This window comes from Aythya marila, assembly GCF_965140915.1.
Source record: "Aythya marila genome assembly, chromosome: 12".
Lineage (NCBI taxonomy): Eukaryota > Metazoa > Chordata > Aves > Anseriformes > Anatidae > Aythya > Aythya marila.
This window is the reverse complement of record NC_139053.1, coordinates 7,912,367-7,930,089: the sequence shown is the minus strand read 5'-3', so window position 1 is coordinate 7,930,089 and position 17,723 is coordinate 7,912,367. Positions and strand designations below refer to the sequence as shown.

At 38.8% G+C, this 17,723-nt stretch overlaps 1 protein-coding gene and 1 long non-coding RNA gene across 2 annotated transcripts in view; one reads left to right on the top strand and one right to left on the bottom strand.

Moving 5' to 3' along the window:
* The window catches only part of LOC309882887, a 53,282-nt gene that overhangs the window by 22,648 nt on the left and 12,911 nt on the right, over window positions 1–17,723 (top strand). The window contains exons 3-4 of the long non-coding RNA XR_014318372.1: window positions 10,835–10,996; window positions 15,645–15,723. This is a non-coding gene — a long non-coding RNA (uncharacterized lncRNA). The remainder of the gene's footprint in view (window positions 1–10,834; window positions 10,997–15,644; window positions 15,724–17,723) is intronic.
* SMPD3 (sphingomyelin phosphodiesterase 3) overlaps window positions 1–17,723 on the bottom strand; it is a 32,612-nt gene that overhangs the window by 9,236 nt on the left and 5,653 nt on the right. The window contains exons 2-3 of the mRNA XM_082770383.1: window positions 9,253–9,328; window positions 2,500–2,655 (exon numbers count right to left, since the gene is read on the bottom strand). Of these exons, the coding sequence (XP_082626509.1) occupies window positions 2,500–2,655; window positions 9,253–9,328 (232 nt within the window). The remainder of the gene's footprint in view (window positions 1–2,499; window positions 2,656–9,252; window positions 9,329–17,723) is intronic.

Genomic DNA, 17,723 nt, shown 5'->3' with positions numbered 1-17,723 from the left:
TTGGGTTAATGTTCTCTAAAGCGGGGAGGGAGGAAGCTGAGTTTCAGAAAATCTGTCATAAGCATAAGGTTACTCATGGACCAGGAGATCTTTGAAAACTGTACTGTAAATACATCTAAGAATAGAAGCTTGGTATTTACTGCCACAATATTAATTATTTGCTGTATCAGTCTGTGGAATAGGAAAGAACACAAAAAAATGTACAAAGAATTATAGAAAGCTGATTATTGAGGGGGGTGGGCCAAACCAGTTAAATTGTTGCAATCCTAACAAATGTTCCCTAAAACAATGAGTAATGTAAAATGGACAAGACAACTTGACAACTTTAAAACAGTGCATTAATCTTGCTTAGTGCATAAGAAAACAAAGCAATCTACACATAACAAAAAGCCAGCTTAATTGCAGTTCCTAGGCTGAGTGAATTTTAAAAGGGAGTGGAGTGTAAATAAGTTACAAAGATAGCAAGAATAAAATGTATTTTTATAACCTACTTTTTAATCATCTTTAGTATTAGTCGCAGCATTTGCATCTATTACTTACAAAAGCAAATAGTTGTGTTTGCTTTAAAAAGGCAGGTCACAACAGCATTAATTATACTCTGTACTTTTCGTTCAATATACTGGTTAGAGTGCCAAAACCTCCCAGACAGAGAATGCTGACTGTGTGTGCTACCTCACAGCTTCACTCCTGTGTGTGTTCATGCTGTGTAAACCCATTTAGCTGCACACCCTGATGGGGCAGTCTCCCCTTTGGCATGTAGTGAATTACTTATTTCCTTGAAGGGCATACTTGTCTTCAGGCCACTCCATCCATCCAATAGTGCTGCACCCAGAACAGTCACCTAGCAATGGATGTGTCCGTCTGGATCCCCCAGCTCCTGTATCCTCCCTTCACTGGGACTGCTGGAATTGCCTCAGCCTGTTTGCATAGCAGCTCAAGACCTGCTATTAACTACGCATCCGTCTTTCCTTCCCTAAACACTCACTACCACTACCACCCTTGTATTTTGTCCTAATTTGTTTTTTTCACTACAGTATTCTGTAGTCATTATTGCTTACTGTTCATCTCCTCAGTGCATAATGGATTCTTCTACCAGGCAGAGCACTTGCCAGCACCTTTTCTGGCCCTTCTGAATTTACTTCAGATCACGTAGTTGATAGATTTTACCTTTTGTAGAAATGAGCTAGCAATGAAGAAAAGGGCTGTTTTGGGTTGCTGGTCTTTTATACTCAATTAAATGTTTCTCTAGCTTTGCTATAATCTTCCATTACAAGCGTCTGATACAAACCATGAGATTAGAGAATGCAAGTTGTTTTTGAGATCAGATGATACTTGCTTTGCTTTGCTTTGCTTTATTATTGGTGCAGTTGTTGCTGTCAGTCTCAATTACCTAGGCTTCTTACAAAGACTACAGAATTCACATGTGATATTCTTCACACGTTTACCTGTTAAATCCACAAACTCACTGGTCTGAATTGCTGAATCCCAGTTTGAATGCTGCAGCTTGAGCTCACCTGCACTTCACACATTCTCTCTGGTAACACAGCAGAGGTGAAATCCCTGTAATTAAACTCACCCCTCACTGTACCTGGCTTGCGCACTTTATCCCAGTACTGCAGTTTTGGCCCCGTCACACAAAAGGCCTCTCAGCCATCAGCTTTGCAGGAGGTTGGCTGCTAGACACTGCTGATCCATTTGCCAGCTCCAAACCAGCAGAGCTGGTTGGCATCATATAAAGCCAGCAAGGATCTCTGCTGGATGCATGAACTGTACCAAGTGGGAAGGCAGAGATGATACAAAAACACAGCCCTGCACTCTGAGTTGGCAGTGTAACTCTTAACAGAGCAAAATATCTATGTTTGGAAAAGGCTACCATTTGTAAATCTATCACTCATGATTCTGTGGAGTTCTTCTAGTGTCCACAGCACCCAAATACAGAAAAATAAACTCATTAACATTAAAAAAACAAACAAACAAACACAAAAGTACACAGCATCAGTTATTTTTTTCCAAGATTGATTTAGCAATGTTGAGTTCTCTCTATAGCATTAATCTCCCATGCATATGTATATGCACTATCAAATTACTTTTATAACCGCATGAATTTAGTACTTTTTCTTCACTATAATCCCATAGCATACGCCCCTTAAATGAGTAAATAAAATTCTATGACAATAGGTGTCTTTTAAGCACACTATAGTAACATTAAGTAAATTCACTCAAGTAAAACCCCTGGATTCATCTTCCTCGTTACTGCTGCACAGCACTAGCTACTGCTCTCTGTGCCTTAAAAAAAACATCGTATTTACTTAGAGGCTGAGGTTGCGTATCCTTGGCTCATCACAAGGCCTAATTTAGAGTTTTCTGTATCAAGTCTTTCCTTGCACAAGTCAGTCACAATTTTGTATACTACTATAACCCACAAGATGAACAGATCAAGAACTTTCCTATTTCTTGTTCAAGTCAGTACACACTAGGAAAAGACAAAACTTGTCTTACCAGAGGAGCAGTTATCGAAATTGAGATCTCCACAGATTACATCAAAAGCCACCAGCTCCTCTGGATTGGCTGTGCTGGAGGAGGAGGTAGATTTTCTGAATTCAGACAGCCAATCTTGAAGCATATCCAGTTGCTCACACCGAACAGTAGTGTCTCCTGTAGCAAAGAAAAAAAGAAATACCAAGAAATAAGATGTTTTAGGATGATGTTCAGATCACTGCATGGCTGTGTGAGTCCAGCAAAATCACTAGTGCCAGTGCTGTTCCATTGGTGCGAGGTCTCTGTAGAGCTGCGTCTGCACCTCACTTGTTTCAGTCAGAGAATGTAGAGATTAAAGCAAACTAGGAATAAATAAAATTTATAAAAATCAAATAAAAAATAAGAGCCATTCCAATCTCATTTTCTTTCCCCTTATCCATCAAACATAATCCCTTCAACAGAGCACATGCAGGCAACAAAATTAAAGGCCTACCTTTTCTTTAAAATAACAAGGAAAGAAAAACCCTTAGCACACACAGTGCTAAGTCTGCACAAGGCCAAATTAAGCCTTGAAGCCAGATTTACAAGAGCTCTAAGTGGTACCTTAGTCTTGTGCGGCCTTGACCGCACATGGAGAAATTTCATCTATATGATTTGCTATATTAAAAATTCATACATAGAATGACACTAAGTGAAAGTCCAGCTTTTCAGTTAAATACTGCATCTCAAGTTATATATACAGAAGAAAGTTTCTTTAGTGGCATGGTTTTGACCATTTTTTTCTATGGGATACCTGATACAGAATGACTGGATAAAAGTCATTAAAAGCCTTTGTAAATGCTCTGGCAAAAATGGCAAAATTCTGAAATTAATACTAAAGGGTGAACTTCTGTAGTTGTTTAAATGTGGAGTAATTACTGTCATAAATAAAATGTAGTCATATTATTAGCTATGCTATTACTAGACATCTTGAAAAAAGGGTGCAAAATTAAGAAATGGCACGGATAATAGCATGCTCAGTACATAATGCTTAGCCCAAGAAAGCTCCAGCTAAATACAAACTGAATCAGAAATGTTCAACCAAGCGTGATTTGCTACAATCCTAAACAATTAAATGAAATATTGAAAAGAACATGACCAGGAAAAGAGACCTTTAAGTAGGTCCTGACACTGACTCATCTCTTCAGACTGTTAATTCAAACTGCAAGTAAACTGATTTTTTTTCTTCTACTCATCAGTTATTCCCCACAACTCTGTAACAGTTGGGCTGTAATATACAAGCTTGTACAAGTGCTCTTTGGATCTCTTCCCTGATCTACAGTTTCTAGTGCTTGTACATCACGTTTAGATAATACCCTAATCACACAGCTTGACACAAATCCAGTCCTGTATTCTTGGAAAAAACCTTCACTACCACAGTGCACGTGAAGTGCAGAAGTGCACTTCACGTATTTACTGATTATACATAGTGATATACTAGACAGCACGAGAAAGCTTTACAGTTAGGACGCAGTTAGAGAAAAGCACAAGAAATAGGTCACATGGAATAAATACAGCCTGGAGCAGGTGATACTGACTAACTACAAACGGTGTGTGACTAACATATACATTCTGCTTAACTAAAGACACGGATAAAATTACAGCATCAGGGAAAGCATGACGTTCCAGGGGGCCTCTGGCAATCATCTGGTTCATCCCCTTTGCAAGGTCACCTCATGCAGGTTGCTCTTGACCATGTCCAGTTGGGCTTTGATTGTCTCCATGGATGGAGATTCCACAGCCTCTGGGCAACCTGCTCCAGTGCTCAGTCACCCTTTCTATTAGAAACAAAACAAAACAAAACCTTCTTTGTTAAAATACCACTTCTTGCATTTCAGTTTGTGCCCATTGCCTCTTTTTCTGTTACTGAGCACCACCAAGGAGAGTCTGCCTCTAACTTCCGTACAGCCTCCCATCAGGTATTTATACACTTTGGTCAAAGATTCTTTCAGAGCCTCCTCCTTTTGCATTATCTATATCTTTCTATCCTGGCTTATCACCTTAGGCCACCACATTCTTCTGGCCTGCCTTTGTTTCCTTGCAACTTTTAGCATGGTGCCTGTTGACAAGACTACAGTAATTTATCTTGCTCCCCACAAAGTCCTGATTATTGCTTAACTGTCTAAGACAGACTTATTTATCCTTGAAGTGTCAAGATACTGCATGCATTTTCTGGGAAGTATATATCTGGTGTGGTTTCAGTTAAGATGAGTGATAATATAATACAGCCATTACCTATGAGAACATAAAACTCTGACAGCAACCTGAAACAACACAGCAAACCCACTAACTAAACACACACAGGTAAAATTCTCCAAAAACAGAAAACTACTTATAAAAACATTAAAAAAAAAAAAAAAAAAAAAAATGGGCAAAAGCTTTTAGGAGGATGTTTTGAAAAGTGATGGGTAACATGCATTGCCACTATTAAAAAAGCATTAACTACATAGTGATATACGTCTCCCTCAGTGAGAATTGTGACCCTTTGTAGCAGCACTGCACAGCAGAAAACCTCAGAAAAATAGGAGCCTTGGAGCTTGAGAAGCAGGCACCTGTCACTTCCTTTTAGAAAAGGTGCAGAACCTGTGGTAGTCTGGCATCTCTGGTTCTCCCCACTAGAGGTCATGGAAGCAATTGCACACTAAATGGAGCGTGTGCAATCAAGTGAGCTACATTTCCATGACAAAGAAATCCTCTAATGCAACCTAGATGTAACTGTTTTCTGAGATTAATATTATTGTTATGCAGCTTCCTGTAGCTACACAGCAGGTACTGGATGCAACTGGATGCAAAAGTTCTTAGCAGTGCATAGTTTTAGCACCTCCCAGTGATCCATAGCGTTGGAGGTGAAGGTAACTGAACTAATTAGAATCAAAGTAGAGGGGAACCTAAGCCTGAATCCAGAACAACCAGCGAAGCAGACATTTCAGCTGTCTGCTGCTGAAACGAAATAACATCAGTTGATATTAACAGAAGGGAGCTAGGTAATAACTCCCAACTATAACATTCAACATCTTCCAGCCTGCAGCTCTAACTAAATGTTCAGATAGAATCACTGATCTGATTGACTGCCACCAGTGATTAACCAGAAAATACAGATTTGTGCTAATTGCTCTGCACTCTTTTCCTCAGTAACTGGGCTGGAAAACTGCAAGTAATCATGTTGTGACTAGTTCCTGCAGTCAGCATTTCCAAGTTCTGTTTGGTTCCCTCCAGCTTCACATTTCATACAAGGATGAAAAGGTATTATGGGAAGCCTCTGCCAGCATAAACAAATACTTCACCTCTGTTCATTATAGGGTAGTCAGAGCCGCCCTTTTCATTCACTTTTGAAATGCTTAAGTGAAATCCTGGCTTTAGTTAGAACTGCAGGTAGGTACCATAGGAGGACTGCTTTGTTCTCCCCGGAAAGCTGTTAAGAGGAGTGCTAGGTATCAAACAAAGCAGCTCACAGGCCTTGTCAGGGGCTGGAAAGGAACAGTTGCAGTGGAAGTTCTCAAAGCCAGAGTTCTCAGCGCTGATCTGTGCTAGGGGATATATTGGAAGGAACCTAGGGAAGATGAGCAAAAACTAAAGTGTAAGGGATAAAGCCTAGTCAAAAGGGAACATTGCTTCCAAGTCACAACCAAAGAATCCAGTTTAGCCCTGAGTGTCATGCCTGACTAGGTGATGGATTAAGCAGACCCATGTAATATATCTAAGCAAGAGTAGGCTGGAGCAAAACAAAGAAAAAAAAAAAGGACTACCACATCAAACACCACCAACAAAAAAACCTTTTGCTGGGTTCTGCTGAGTTACCTTTCAGCTAGGTCAGGTCCCTAGTCAAGCACAACGCAGCTTACAACAGCTGTGTTAGCAGAGCTGAGAGGAGGGGGCAAGGGCAGACTGCCACAGTGTGGATAAGCTAGCTTTGCTACTTCAGCAATTTATGTAGAATTACTGCCGGAGGATGCTGAACACCAAAGATACTCCTGATTTTTCAGCCGGGATCTTAGACACTGAGGGATCTCTCTCACTCCCAAAGTAAATTCTACTTAAGCTGTGTGTGGGTTGGTAGAGCTTGAAAGAAGTGCTGGAGAACTCAGAGTTGCTGGTACCTTGATTGCTGATGACCAGATTCACAATAAATGCAAAAAAAAAGGGGCATGACCGGGTTATGAGACATGATCCAGCATGCTACATCATCTGGACCTGGGCTGGAACAGCTTGAGGCTTACTCTGTTTTGATGGCTTGGTTGGGTGTCTTAAAGGGGGGGGACTTGGGAAGTAGGTGGGTTCTACAAAGCAAAGCCTTCCCAGAACATCAATCACTGACTAACTGAAAGACATAAAAGAAACATGTAAACTTAACAGCCCCCTGGAAAACAATTACATTCAGGTCTCATTAGAGGACCCCCTCTTCTGTTGCAGAAAATGCAGCTACTTCCAGAATGGAAATGAAGAGCTCCTTCATAGCAACATTTCTTAAACAGGTATCAAGATTCAGGAATAGCTATTGAGAGAATAATCTGCATCTATTTCTGAAGTTATACTGAAAAAAAGTGAAAGTTAGCTCTGAAAAAAAAAAAGCTCAGAATGGAATTTAGCTAGCACATCTCTTGAAAGAAGTATTAGGAGTTCATTGACCGTAAACAGTTGGATCCCTTCGTTTTATACTCATGTAAGTACCAGAACTATCAAGTGCAAGTTTGTGTATCCTAGAAGAGAAGCCAAATTGCACTTAGCCATGTATGACAAGATGGTTTAAATGGTTAACCTTTTAAACAGTGCTTGTTTTTATAGATAACACATCTTTACACACTCAAACTGTTTTTTGTCAGTTTTTTAAATGTGTGAAATGGTTTGAATCAGATGATACAAATCAGAAAGCACAGCACTGCCATACTGTTATGAAGTTTAGTTTTCTATTTCATTACATAAACTAATATAATTTATCAAAGGACATTTAGACTCTTAGATCCTTGTCTGCTCTATTTGAATGTTGCTTGAACCAGATAAGCCTAAAAATATGAAGCAAGAACATAAATAGGAAAATGGAAGGTTGTGTTTTTACCCTTGGAGAATACATGACTAGGTGATTAAAAAGGAAAAGGACGAAAACCAGAGGTTTATAACCTGAACTGGAACAGCAAGAAATGTCAGCTCCACAGCAGCAATCACACAGTACATTACTATATAATTCCAGAGTTAGAAATAGAAAACTAAAGAATGTTACACGGTTAAAATGTATTTGAAAAATTCATGAACCTTCTTTAGAACTATCCAGTCTCTCCAATGTACTTTAGGGACTGGCAGTTTTGTTCCCAATTCTGTCTCTGCAATTGAAGCACTAGCAAAGTAAAAGGAATGCCAGCTGTCTGACTGGGTTAACCTAGACATGCTGTACAGCATAGGTTCAGAGTTTTGCTGTTTACATTGCATTTCTGTCTTGCCTCAGCCTGCAGCACACATGCTGTCTTCAACGAGTCTAGGACAGCTGTGTGGTGCTCTCCAGCTCTCAGGAGCCCAGGAGTCACAGTCACATCAAGTAAAACAAACTAAGGATGTGTACCCCTCTGGCTAAACTAACTTTTGAGCTTACACAAAGTAAAGGTTTGTAGATTTGACTTTCACTTTATTACTATACCTATTTTAAATCTAGAACTGGTAGTTTTGATGCAAAAGACAGGAGACAGACATTTCCATAGACATCTCCAAGTATTTCTAGTATTTGTCAATTTTAATTGATGAGTGTTCAGGCTAGCAGCTAAAATGGAGAAACTTCATCATTCCAAGACGTATACACAGGAACGCTAAAACAGAATGACTTCAAGTTACTAGCTTTTCTTCCCCTCCATTTCTGGAGTTGATTTCTAAAATGGAGATAAGACCACCCAGTCTGGTTCTGAATACTGATATTAAAAGGAGAGCTGAATGTTGAGTTACTATCATAAAATTAAAAAAAAAAAAAAAAGTCAAAAGTTCCTATGATTGTTGAGGAGGAAAAAGCCCAGACACAACATGACAGACCTACCTGGAATTCCAGTCTAGTTATAGTGGACAGTAGAGTCCATGCATCTCACAGACACAGCACACACTATTAGAGAATTCTGTTTTAGATAATTCAGAGAAAATTTAAAACAAATCCTTCTACACCCTGGTAAGAGTTTTTGTATTTCATTTATCTCTAACGGTCTTAGAAGGTACTGTTGAAAAAGGACACACAGTATGCTGTTTCATGCTGTTGTAAACGTAGCAGTGGGACTGTTTTTAATACATGACCTAGGAAATTTTTAAACAGTAGTATTAATTTGCCAACCATTTATGCACAAAGTTGGCAAGTAAAAGCAGAGAATTTAGGCTTACTCCAGCCACTGATTTCTGATGGGAAAAACTGTTCCAACTCGTAAAATTTTAGTTCATAAGCTGATACAGTATGGGTCCACAAATGCAAATAATGCTGATAGTAATGTATTTGCTAAAATAACAGTATTTACTTAAGAGGGAACAAAGGGAAGAAGAGTTCTCAAGGGATTTTTAATACTGCATATCTTATAATGCTTAATTATTTTAAGACTGAAAATGGAAAGACTTTGTGATGCATTTGTCTACCCTTTCTTCACTATTTCACTGCTATTTGCAATGCACACTGCACTGTGTGAGAAACACTGGAGGAGCAATGCTGGCCAACTTTTGCACGAGAATTCCAACACTTAGAAACAGTGAGAAATTAAGAGAAGCAAACATGGACAGTACCTGCAATAGCTTGCAAGTGAGTGCAGGAAATGTATCCCACAATTCTTTGGTCCTGAGGTGTACTTCCCACTTGCACCTGGAAAGGAAGGAAGAAATACTTTATTTCATTAACGGTCATTAGTAGAGGAGCTCACACAGTCCCGCTTCCAACCCCAGCTGTGCAGTCTTTGTGCTCACCATTAGCCTTTTTTTTTTTTTTTTAACCATTCTTTCTATCTAGCTCCATTTTGAATACACACACACCCCCATTGGAGACGCCTGATCGTCATGTTTGGCCTTCGCAAGGTCCCATCTTGCTGCTAGCGCACTCACTCCTTCCTGCTCACCACTACATCAAAGATTCTGATGATTCTGACTTTCTCCAGCTCCTCACAGTCTCGCTGGTTCTCAGTGCCAGTTATTTTGCCACCATTTTGTATCCCAGCTCTTGTTCATATACCAATTAAATCCCAACACTCGTGCCATCTGACACTTATATTATCAGCAGTCTAAATTCTACACCTCTATGTAAGGTTAGAATGGAGAAGGAAAAATGGCAAGAGACCCTGGGAAAAAGGCTGAAACATGAAATAAATACTGGTTTTGACCACATTTCCTCCAATCCCTAGCACATTTTGGATTTTGGTTGGTTATTTTTTTACATTCTTATGCAAAGGTTTGGGGGATTTTTGCTGTGTCTCAGCAAAGGATTTACATTCTTCCATTCCATAATTTCACAGCGGCAGCCCCCATGTCTGTCAACCAGATTAAAATACGACATGCACCCCTGCTTTTATGCACAGAAGAAGCAGGGCTTCCAGGGAAACTGGAATGTAATGTAACTGCTCCTGTGTATCATATACTACAGCATTTTTTAAAAAATGTATTTGCTGGTGGACACACAAGCAAATGAAAATCAAGTTCTAGTTCAGGCTTTCAATTTTATTGAAGATTCTGGCAGTTCAGGCTTTACGCAGTTGTTTAGCAATGGTGACAAAATTTAAAATTAAATAATTAGAGAAGCAGAGCCTGTTTTTAGTTTGCTCTTGAGGCAGGATTCTCTCTTAGTACAGAATGAGGCCATTACTACACACTGTATCCCAACATCATACAGCACCCCTCTTGCCAAAGTATCTGGAAATTTTCAGGCAGTGTGATGTTATTTGCATACTACAGCAAGATAATTCTGTCCAAGCTCATTTAGAGAAGAATTAATTCAGGTTTCTGTCATAAGACTCAACTTGCATCAGTCATACCATCATAGCATGGAGAGGACATCTGGGGGTCCTCTAGCGTACCCCCTGCTCAAACAGGCCCAACTAGATGAGGTTGCAAAGACCTTTGTCAAGTTTTGCGTTAGCTCCAAGGATGAAGATTTACCACCTCTCCAAGCCCCTGTTCCAATAATTGACCATCTCATATTTGCAGTAAATGAATTTATGTCACTTGCACTCAACAACACCTTGTTAACTTCCAGTTTTTGTTCCAGCTAGAAGAGCATACAATAACCATCTTGTATTATTCTGTCCTCAGTCTCTTCAGTCCTCTTTTAGACAGATTTCAAATGAATATTGATGGGGTTCTTACTGCTGTTCCCAAACAGTTACCTCCTCCAGGGAGCCTGAAGGCAGAGGAAGATGAGGAAAATACATCACTGTTGATTTTACCCCACACCAGAGGATTCTCCTAAACACACGAGACTGTAGCAGGGTCTCTAAAGATATGGCGATCTGCTGGATGGATGCCGACTACTGCAGGAGCTTAGGTATGCAGACCTCTTTCTTCCTCCCTCAGACTGCCTTGGTGTGAATGTATCCCAGGGTCACAGGTAAACTAAAAGGGGTGTTCTCTCAAATTTCTTACATAACATATGCAGTTCCAAGAGAAAACTGGGAAACCATTAGTTTAAATCCTGTACTATCTAGGGCGGGCACGTGGATGAATAATATTTTCTGAATTCAGAATCAGATTTTGACTTCAACACCAAAAACTATATATTGTAAAGTTTACAATATATATTTTTTATATAATTACAAATTTTCAGTGACTCCTGCTGCACTGAAAAAGCATGCATGTGATCCATCTTCCAGTGTTACCTACCATAATAATGCTGAAAATACTGCACATAAAGTTTTCTTTCTTACAGCAAGAATGTGCTTCTTATAATCCTCTTATTGCCTAAAACAGATGGAATCATTATCTAAAAAAGCACAAAAGATTAAATCTAAAAGCTAAACATCCAAATATAAGTTATAGTCAGTTGAGAAAAAAAAAGTCAGCTCAAATTTGCTTTAGAATTTCCTGTGCAGCCTTAATGGAGTGCCTGACAAGACCTCATAAACTAATTTATACATAGGATCACACTCACACCCATTAATCAGAAAGAAATATTTATCATACTGTCCCTGCATGCACATATCTGTACTGTAATGGACTTGGGATCTCTAGCTCTCAAAGAATTACAAGAAGTGGCCTAGAGGAAACACTGACTGCTGCTATGTGCAGCACAACAAATGCCACCCCAGGTTGCCACTACAGGGGGATAGTGCCCCCATAGCTCCCAAAAAAGGAAGAAGCCCAAAGCAAGAGCTGAAGACATTAACATAATTGGAATTTCTTTGGAAAGTGCCAGCATGGAAGTACATCCAAAGCAGATCATCTCCCAGAGTTCACATTTCCTCCAACTTTTTTTGATTTCTGTCATATACGTGACAACTACTAGGAGAGAAAATAAATATCCTTCCAGCCTCTTGGTGTATTTTCCAGCTACAGAAAAGCACTAGTATATTTTAAAAAAAAACCAACTGATTATTCAGTCTAATTTGGTATTTCACAGATGGAAAAGAACTATGGGATGTGCAGAGAGGAAAACTACTTGACCTCCCAAATATTACAAGCCCTGTAATTCTGCACAGAAACATTCCTTTGTGTGGTCAAATACTGTAGCTACTTTTAGACTGTTCCATTTTCAAGGCTATATTATACTGTGGTGACTGAGCCTGACCAGTTTCGTGGCACTGCTGCAGGAAGAGAACTCAGAGTGTTCATTTCAGCCTGCAATGTGGATCTTGGCAGAAAGGTTCCACTTCCACCAAACCAAGTGAGCACTTCACAAGTAAAACGTACTTCTTGCTGCTTAGAACAGAAAAAAACATTCAAATTCACATTTATCTAGAAAATCACAGAATCACAGAATTGTCTAGGTTGGAAGAGACCTCAAGATCATCGAGTCCAACCTCTGACCTAACACTAACAAGTCCTCCACTAAACCATATCACTAAGTTCAACATCTAAACATCTTTTAAAGACCTCCAGGGATGGTGACTCCACCACTTCCCTGGGCAGCCCATTCCAATGCCTCACAACCCTCTCAGTAAAGGAGTTCTTCCTAATATCCAACGTAAAACACCCCTGGCGCAACTTTAGCCTGTTCCCCCTTGTCCTGTCACCAGGAATGTGGGAGAACAGACCAACCCCCACCTCGCTACAGCCTCCTTTAATGCACTTATAAAGAGTGATAAGGTTGCCCCTGAGCCTGCTCTTCTCCAGGCTGAACAAGCCCAGCTCCCTCAGCCGCTCCTCGTAGGACTTGTTCTCCAGGCCCCTCACCAGCTTTGTTACCCTTCTCTGGGCTTGCTGGAGCACCTCCATATCCTTCTTGTAGCGAGGGGCCCAAAACTGAACACAGTACTCGAGGTGCGGCCTCACCAGAGCCGAGTACAGGGGGACAATCACTTAATGTAAGTGACGCATGTAAGTAATGTAATCACATAAATGTATGTAGGTAAATAAGCCAGGCTTCATCATAAGCCTGACTTATGTTCATTTCAGATGGTCTAGTAGCTCTGTGAATCAGTAACAGCCATTGAATTACTTTTATAGGGAAGTCCTTCAGATACTGCATTCTGAAGTCTTAAATGTATTACAGACTACTTTACTAAAAATTTCTGTAGACGTAGAAAAGCAGTATCTAAATATAAGTTCCCAATCTTGTAAAATAGGATAATCATGGCATGAGGAAAAAGTCGTACGTTATCTAGAGGTAAAATTACAGTGGAGAGAACATACTTCTTGTTTCACAAAGTGTCCCTGTTATATAATTCTAAGTTGATAGAAACAAAGTTACTTTTTTCATTATTATGCTGAAATATGCAAAATATATTCCAACTCTTAGTACATTTGCAAAGGTTAAGTAATCAAACTAGTCAAACATCTGGAAAACTAAAAGCTAGGAGAGCATTCTGATCCCTGCTACAACATTAAACATCTACATTTTGTTAGCTGTTGGGTGAGAAGGGAAGCTTGTTGGAGATTAAAAAAAAAAAAAAAAAAAAAAAAGCTTTTTTATAAAGAGGAAAGTTTGCTCAAGCAATTTTTGCTTGGAAATCAAAATGGCAGTTGCTACCACTACATATTTACATTCATCACCTACCTGTGAATTTAGTAAGTGCAAAACTGACAGCTCCAAATTTTTATTTTCAAGCACAGGAGACTGACATCAGGTACTTTCTTTTAAAAGATTCCTTCTCACCTTATGTCCCAGAACATTAGTAGAATATATTGGAGATACCATGCTGGCATTAGGCTATACAGTGCAAAATTGTGTATCAAAAGCTTGTCCAATACAGACTAAGTAGTACAGTTAGATGCGTATCAGATAATAAACAATGCGCATGAAAGAAATCAAGCCAACAGGGCTACAGTGGAAAGATTCCTGTTGACAAGTAAAAAAATTCACAAGTAGCAAGAGTTGAAATTTTACAGCTAGAGTGAAAGAAATAACTTTAAATTCAATCACATTACTTGCTATCATGGGAATTTTCAGAGCTAACTGGAAAATCTTGCACATCACATGTTTATCATACTCCAGTACAGTAAGTATACAAAGCTGTAAACATGACAAATACCTTGTCTTTAACAGTTTATATTTACACACATTTGTCCCAGTAGTGCAAAACAGGTCTGTTCTATCTGGATCTCAAGAAAAGCATCAGTAGATACATAAACAAAAAACCAGAAATATTGCCTAAATACCAGGGGTATTTCAATACCACCTCAGTAAACAGCTTCAAATCTGTCCTTTGTTATGTTAGAAAATCAACTACTTGGAAAGAAACATTCTTTTATGTTTAAAAATCTGGGCTGTGCCATTCATAACAAATGACACTCAGTTAAAGAATCAACCAACTGACCAATAATGTGTAGATAGAAACAAAAAGATTATTAAGAGGAAAATTTAATCTTTAGTGGTATTTTGTAGAAGCTTCCTATTGCCTGGAGGTAGCTATTCTAAAAAAATCCTAAGCAAGGTAGACAATTTCTCAACTGAAATGTGCACTCTCTAGTATGAAGTGTTCAAATACACACAAGTTCAAAGGATATGCCATTGCCTTCTCTTCCGTGGGAAGGAAATCCAGGTGTGCAAACCAGAAAAGAGATAAAAATTTTGTCATACTCCTGAAGAAGGAGCTCCACAGAATTCATCACCCCACAGTCCACGTGCAGGCAATAAACCCAAAGCTGGGGAAGGTAAATAATCTCAATGTAACATTAAGAATCCTTCAGGGAGATGGGATATTACACAGAATAGTTGTAACTTCCACCATTATGGCTTAATTACATCTTGGACTGTAAATGAGTCAAACCATTCATTTCATCAGATTAATTATCATTAAGGTGTCAGTTTTGTCACTGGAGTAAATACGAGTTGTAGTGGTACCTGTATTACTCTTTGAAGAAGGTATGTATCCAAAGTACAATGTAGTTCCGTGGCAAACAAATTTTCATGACAAAAAACAAGCTAATGATCACACTATGAAGGAAAACTAGCCAAGCTGAAAAGCACACCTGCACGCTCTGTGGGGAAGAAAAACAACAACAAAAAGGCCCTTTCCCTAAAAACAAAAGCATGAGGATTGCATTTGCAAAGAACATCATCTCAGCAAAGGGCTGGAGTTACTGTTTGTCTTTGAAATAAAACATTCCAGACAATAGGAGCAGGGTACGTAGGGTGACAGGAGAAGTGGTAGTAGCATCTTGCTCCCACAGAAATACTCACCTTGCTTTATGTAGCCGATGAAGTTCAAGGGAACTCAAAATACGTGAGCACAAGACAAAGAGCTGCATGACACCCCACTAGCGGTATCTCCACACGCTCATGGTTCACACCTGCTTTGATGCTCTCAGATCCTGGTAACAGCACACAGTTTGTACCTCCTCTCTATTTCAACCACTAGGAGAGTATCTTGTAGACATCCTGTCTACTTTAGTACAATGAGCAGACAATAACAGTGAAGGACAAGAAAAGAAACAAACGTGTGATACAGATTCTCTCTTTCAACTTTTCTGTAGTCTGAAATTTTATCAATTCCTCATGGACTTTTTTTCCCCCTCCATTTTATCTATTTTCCAAGGCTATCGGGAGAGTCAGCATCAAGAAACTAATGGAAGAACCAATCAAACTGTGTGCCCAAGTGCTAATTCCTGTTCCTGGTAAGAGATTATGCCAAAGACTTGCTGTGACTCACACAGTTCAAACATTCCTGTCTCACACAGATGATTTAGAGTAGAGGTAACTTCCAAGAACGATATATTTTATTCCTGTACATTGATTTCTTTGTAGTAGTTTTTTGGTTAGACCCATAGTAAAAACAGGCATCTTATGCTAGTACGGGGATATGTAGCAGCTGCTAAAGAAGAGGCATTAGTTAATATATTTGTAATAAAATAGTAATTTAAGCTAAGCATATTAAATAAAATTTAAAAGTATTAAATGTTAGAGATCAGCACAAAATTCTTTTTGGTGCTATGCAATTCTTTTTAGCCACAATAGTATGTGATTTTTTCAGAATTCTTTTTCTCTGCACCTACCATGTGACAACAACTGCTGCTTCATGAGCTCAGAGAATTAGTTATTTGGGAAAGCTTCATTAAGTTTATATGTGAGGGAAAGTATTTGACTGTCAATTGGTGCCATGAATGAAGGGCTCTCTGTTTTCTGAAAAGGATAAAGCCCACAATTTGATCTCAGTCCTGTATTTCATCCTCCACAACAGTTGTAATGTGTCCCACTAATGAAGGAGAAAAAGGTTGGGATTAATAACTTCAATTATATCAAGGTGAAGTAAACATGGTAAAGTTTCATGGGTAGGGTTGTCCTTTAAAAAAAAAAAAAAAAAAAAAAAAAGAAAGAAAAAAGCCTCAGCCAGTTTACTGGACTCTGTCCAATTCTTACATTAACATTTTAAAGCAGAAACTGAACATGTGGAAAATGTTTAGGTTACCCTCCTGAGTTAAACAGGACAGCTTTAGAGTTATCTAAACAAAATCATGAGCAGCACTAGACGTTTCTTTTAATATTTTGGGATAACACAGGTATGGGATAACTGATCAAGGAAAAGAGTCTGAAATCTCTTACTGGCCTCAGAAAGCAGCCATCCTGCTTTTCTCTGTAATCCTTAGGTAAAAAAGGTTCTCAATATGTTGTCCAACTGCATAGTGTAAGTTACCCCTTCATTCTCAACCATAAAGACAGCTTAAATTACCCAAGCAAAATTTAACTGCATCTGTAATACAAAAAAGAATGAGAGAAGGTAATTCAGGGGACCCTCATTTTATCATAAAAAGCAGACACTCAGAGAGTAGCAAATAAGTAGAAACTGCTTGGAAGCAGTTTTGCAATTGGAGCTAGTGCTCTTCTACCATCTGTTACAACCACTCCAGCTCTTCTGAGAACAAGGTTAGGTTTGCACTTAAAGCAAAGGTTGCTAGGTTTCCTTTAAAACAATGAATAATAACATGTTCTCTGCACAATTACTGTACTTCCTGAGAACAGCATTAATTTTCAGAGAATTTGAAAAGTAAATCTGTTAATAAGCTTAGGAATTAATGCTAATTAAACACAAGTTCTTTCAGAAATTTAGCAAAACTCACAAGACTTATAATTTTTTCTTTTTAATTCCTACAGTCTTTGTGTTAGAGTAGTATTATCCCGTTCAAACTACCCACATAAGACTGTGGTTTTGCTTTTGCTTTATGTTCAAATCTGCGTTTTAAACAAGAATTCTTATTTTTGCTGAAAGTATCTCTCTTAGAAGATGCCAAAGAGTAGAAGCCTACTACCAAGAACACTAGGAAGAATAACATTGATTCAGTGTAATTCCACTTCTCCCAGTCTCAGTGGGAAGAAAACCACTCCAAAAGCTCTGCTCAGTAAATAACCAGTTTGAGAGTACCTCTTTCATTGACCTCCCTACCCTAACTTTGCATTTACATATCTTGTTGGCTTAGGTTCACATTACAGTTATAGCCATTACATTTTAAGGCTAGAAGGGCATAATTTGCTAGCAGAGCTGGACAAACTCTCCAACTCAGTAACTCATCAGGTCAAGTTAAGGGTGAGTTTTCTGGTTTTACTACACTACTGTCCAAAATTTGAACAGAAAAAAAAAAAAAGCAGTACAACTAAGCATATTGATATATACTAATACCCC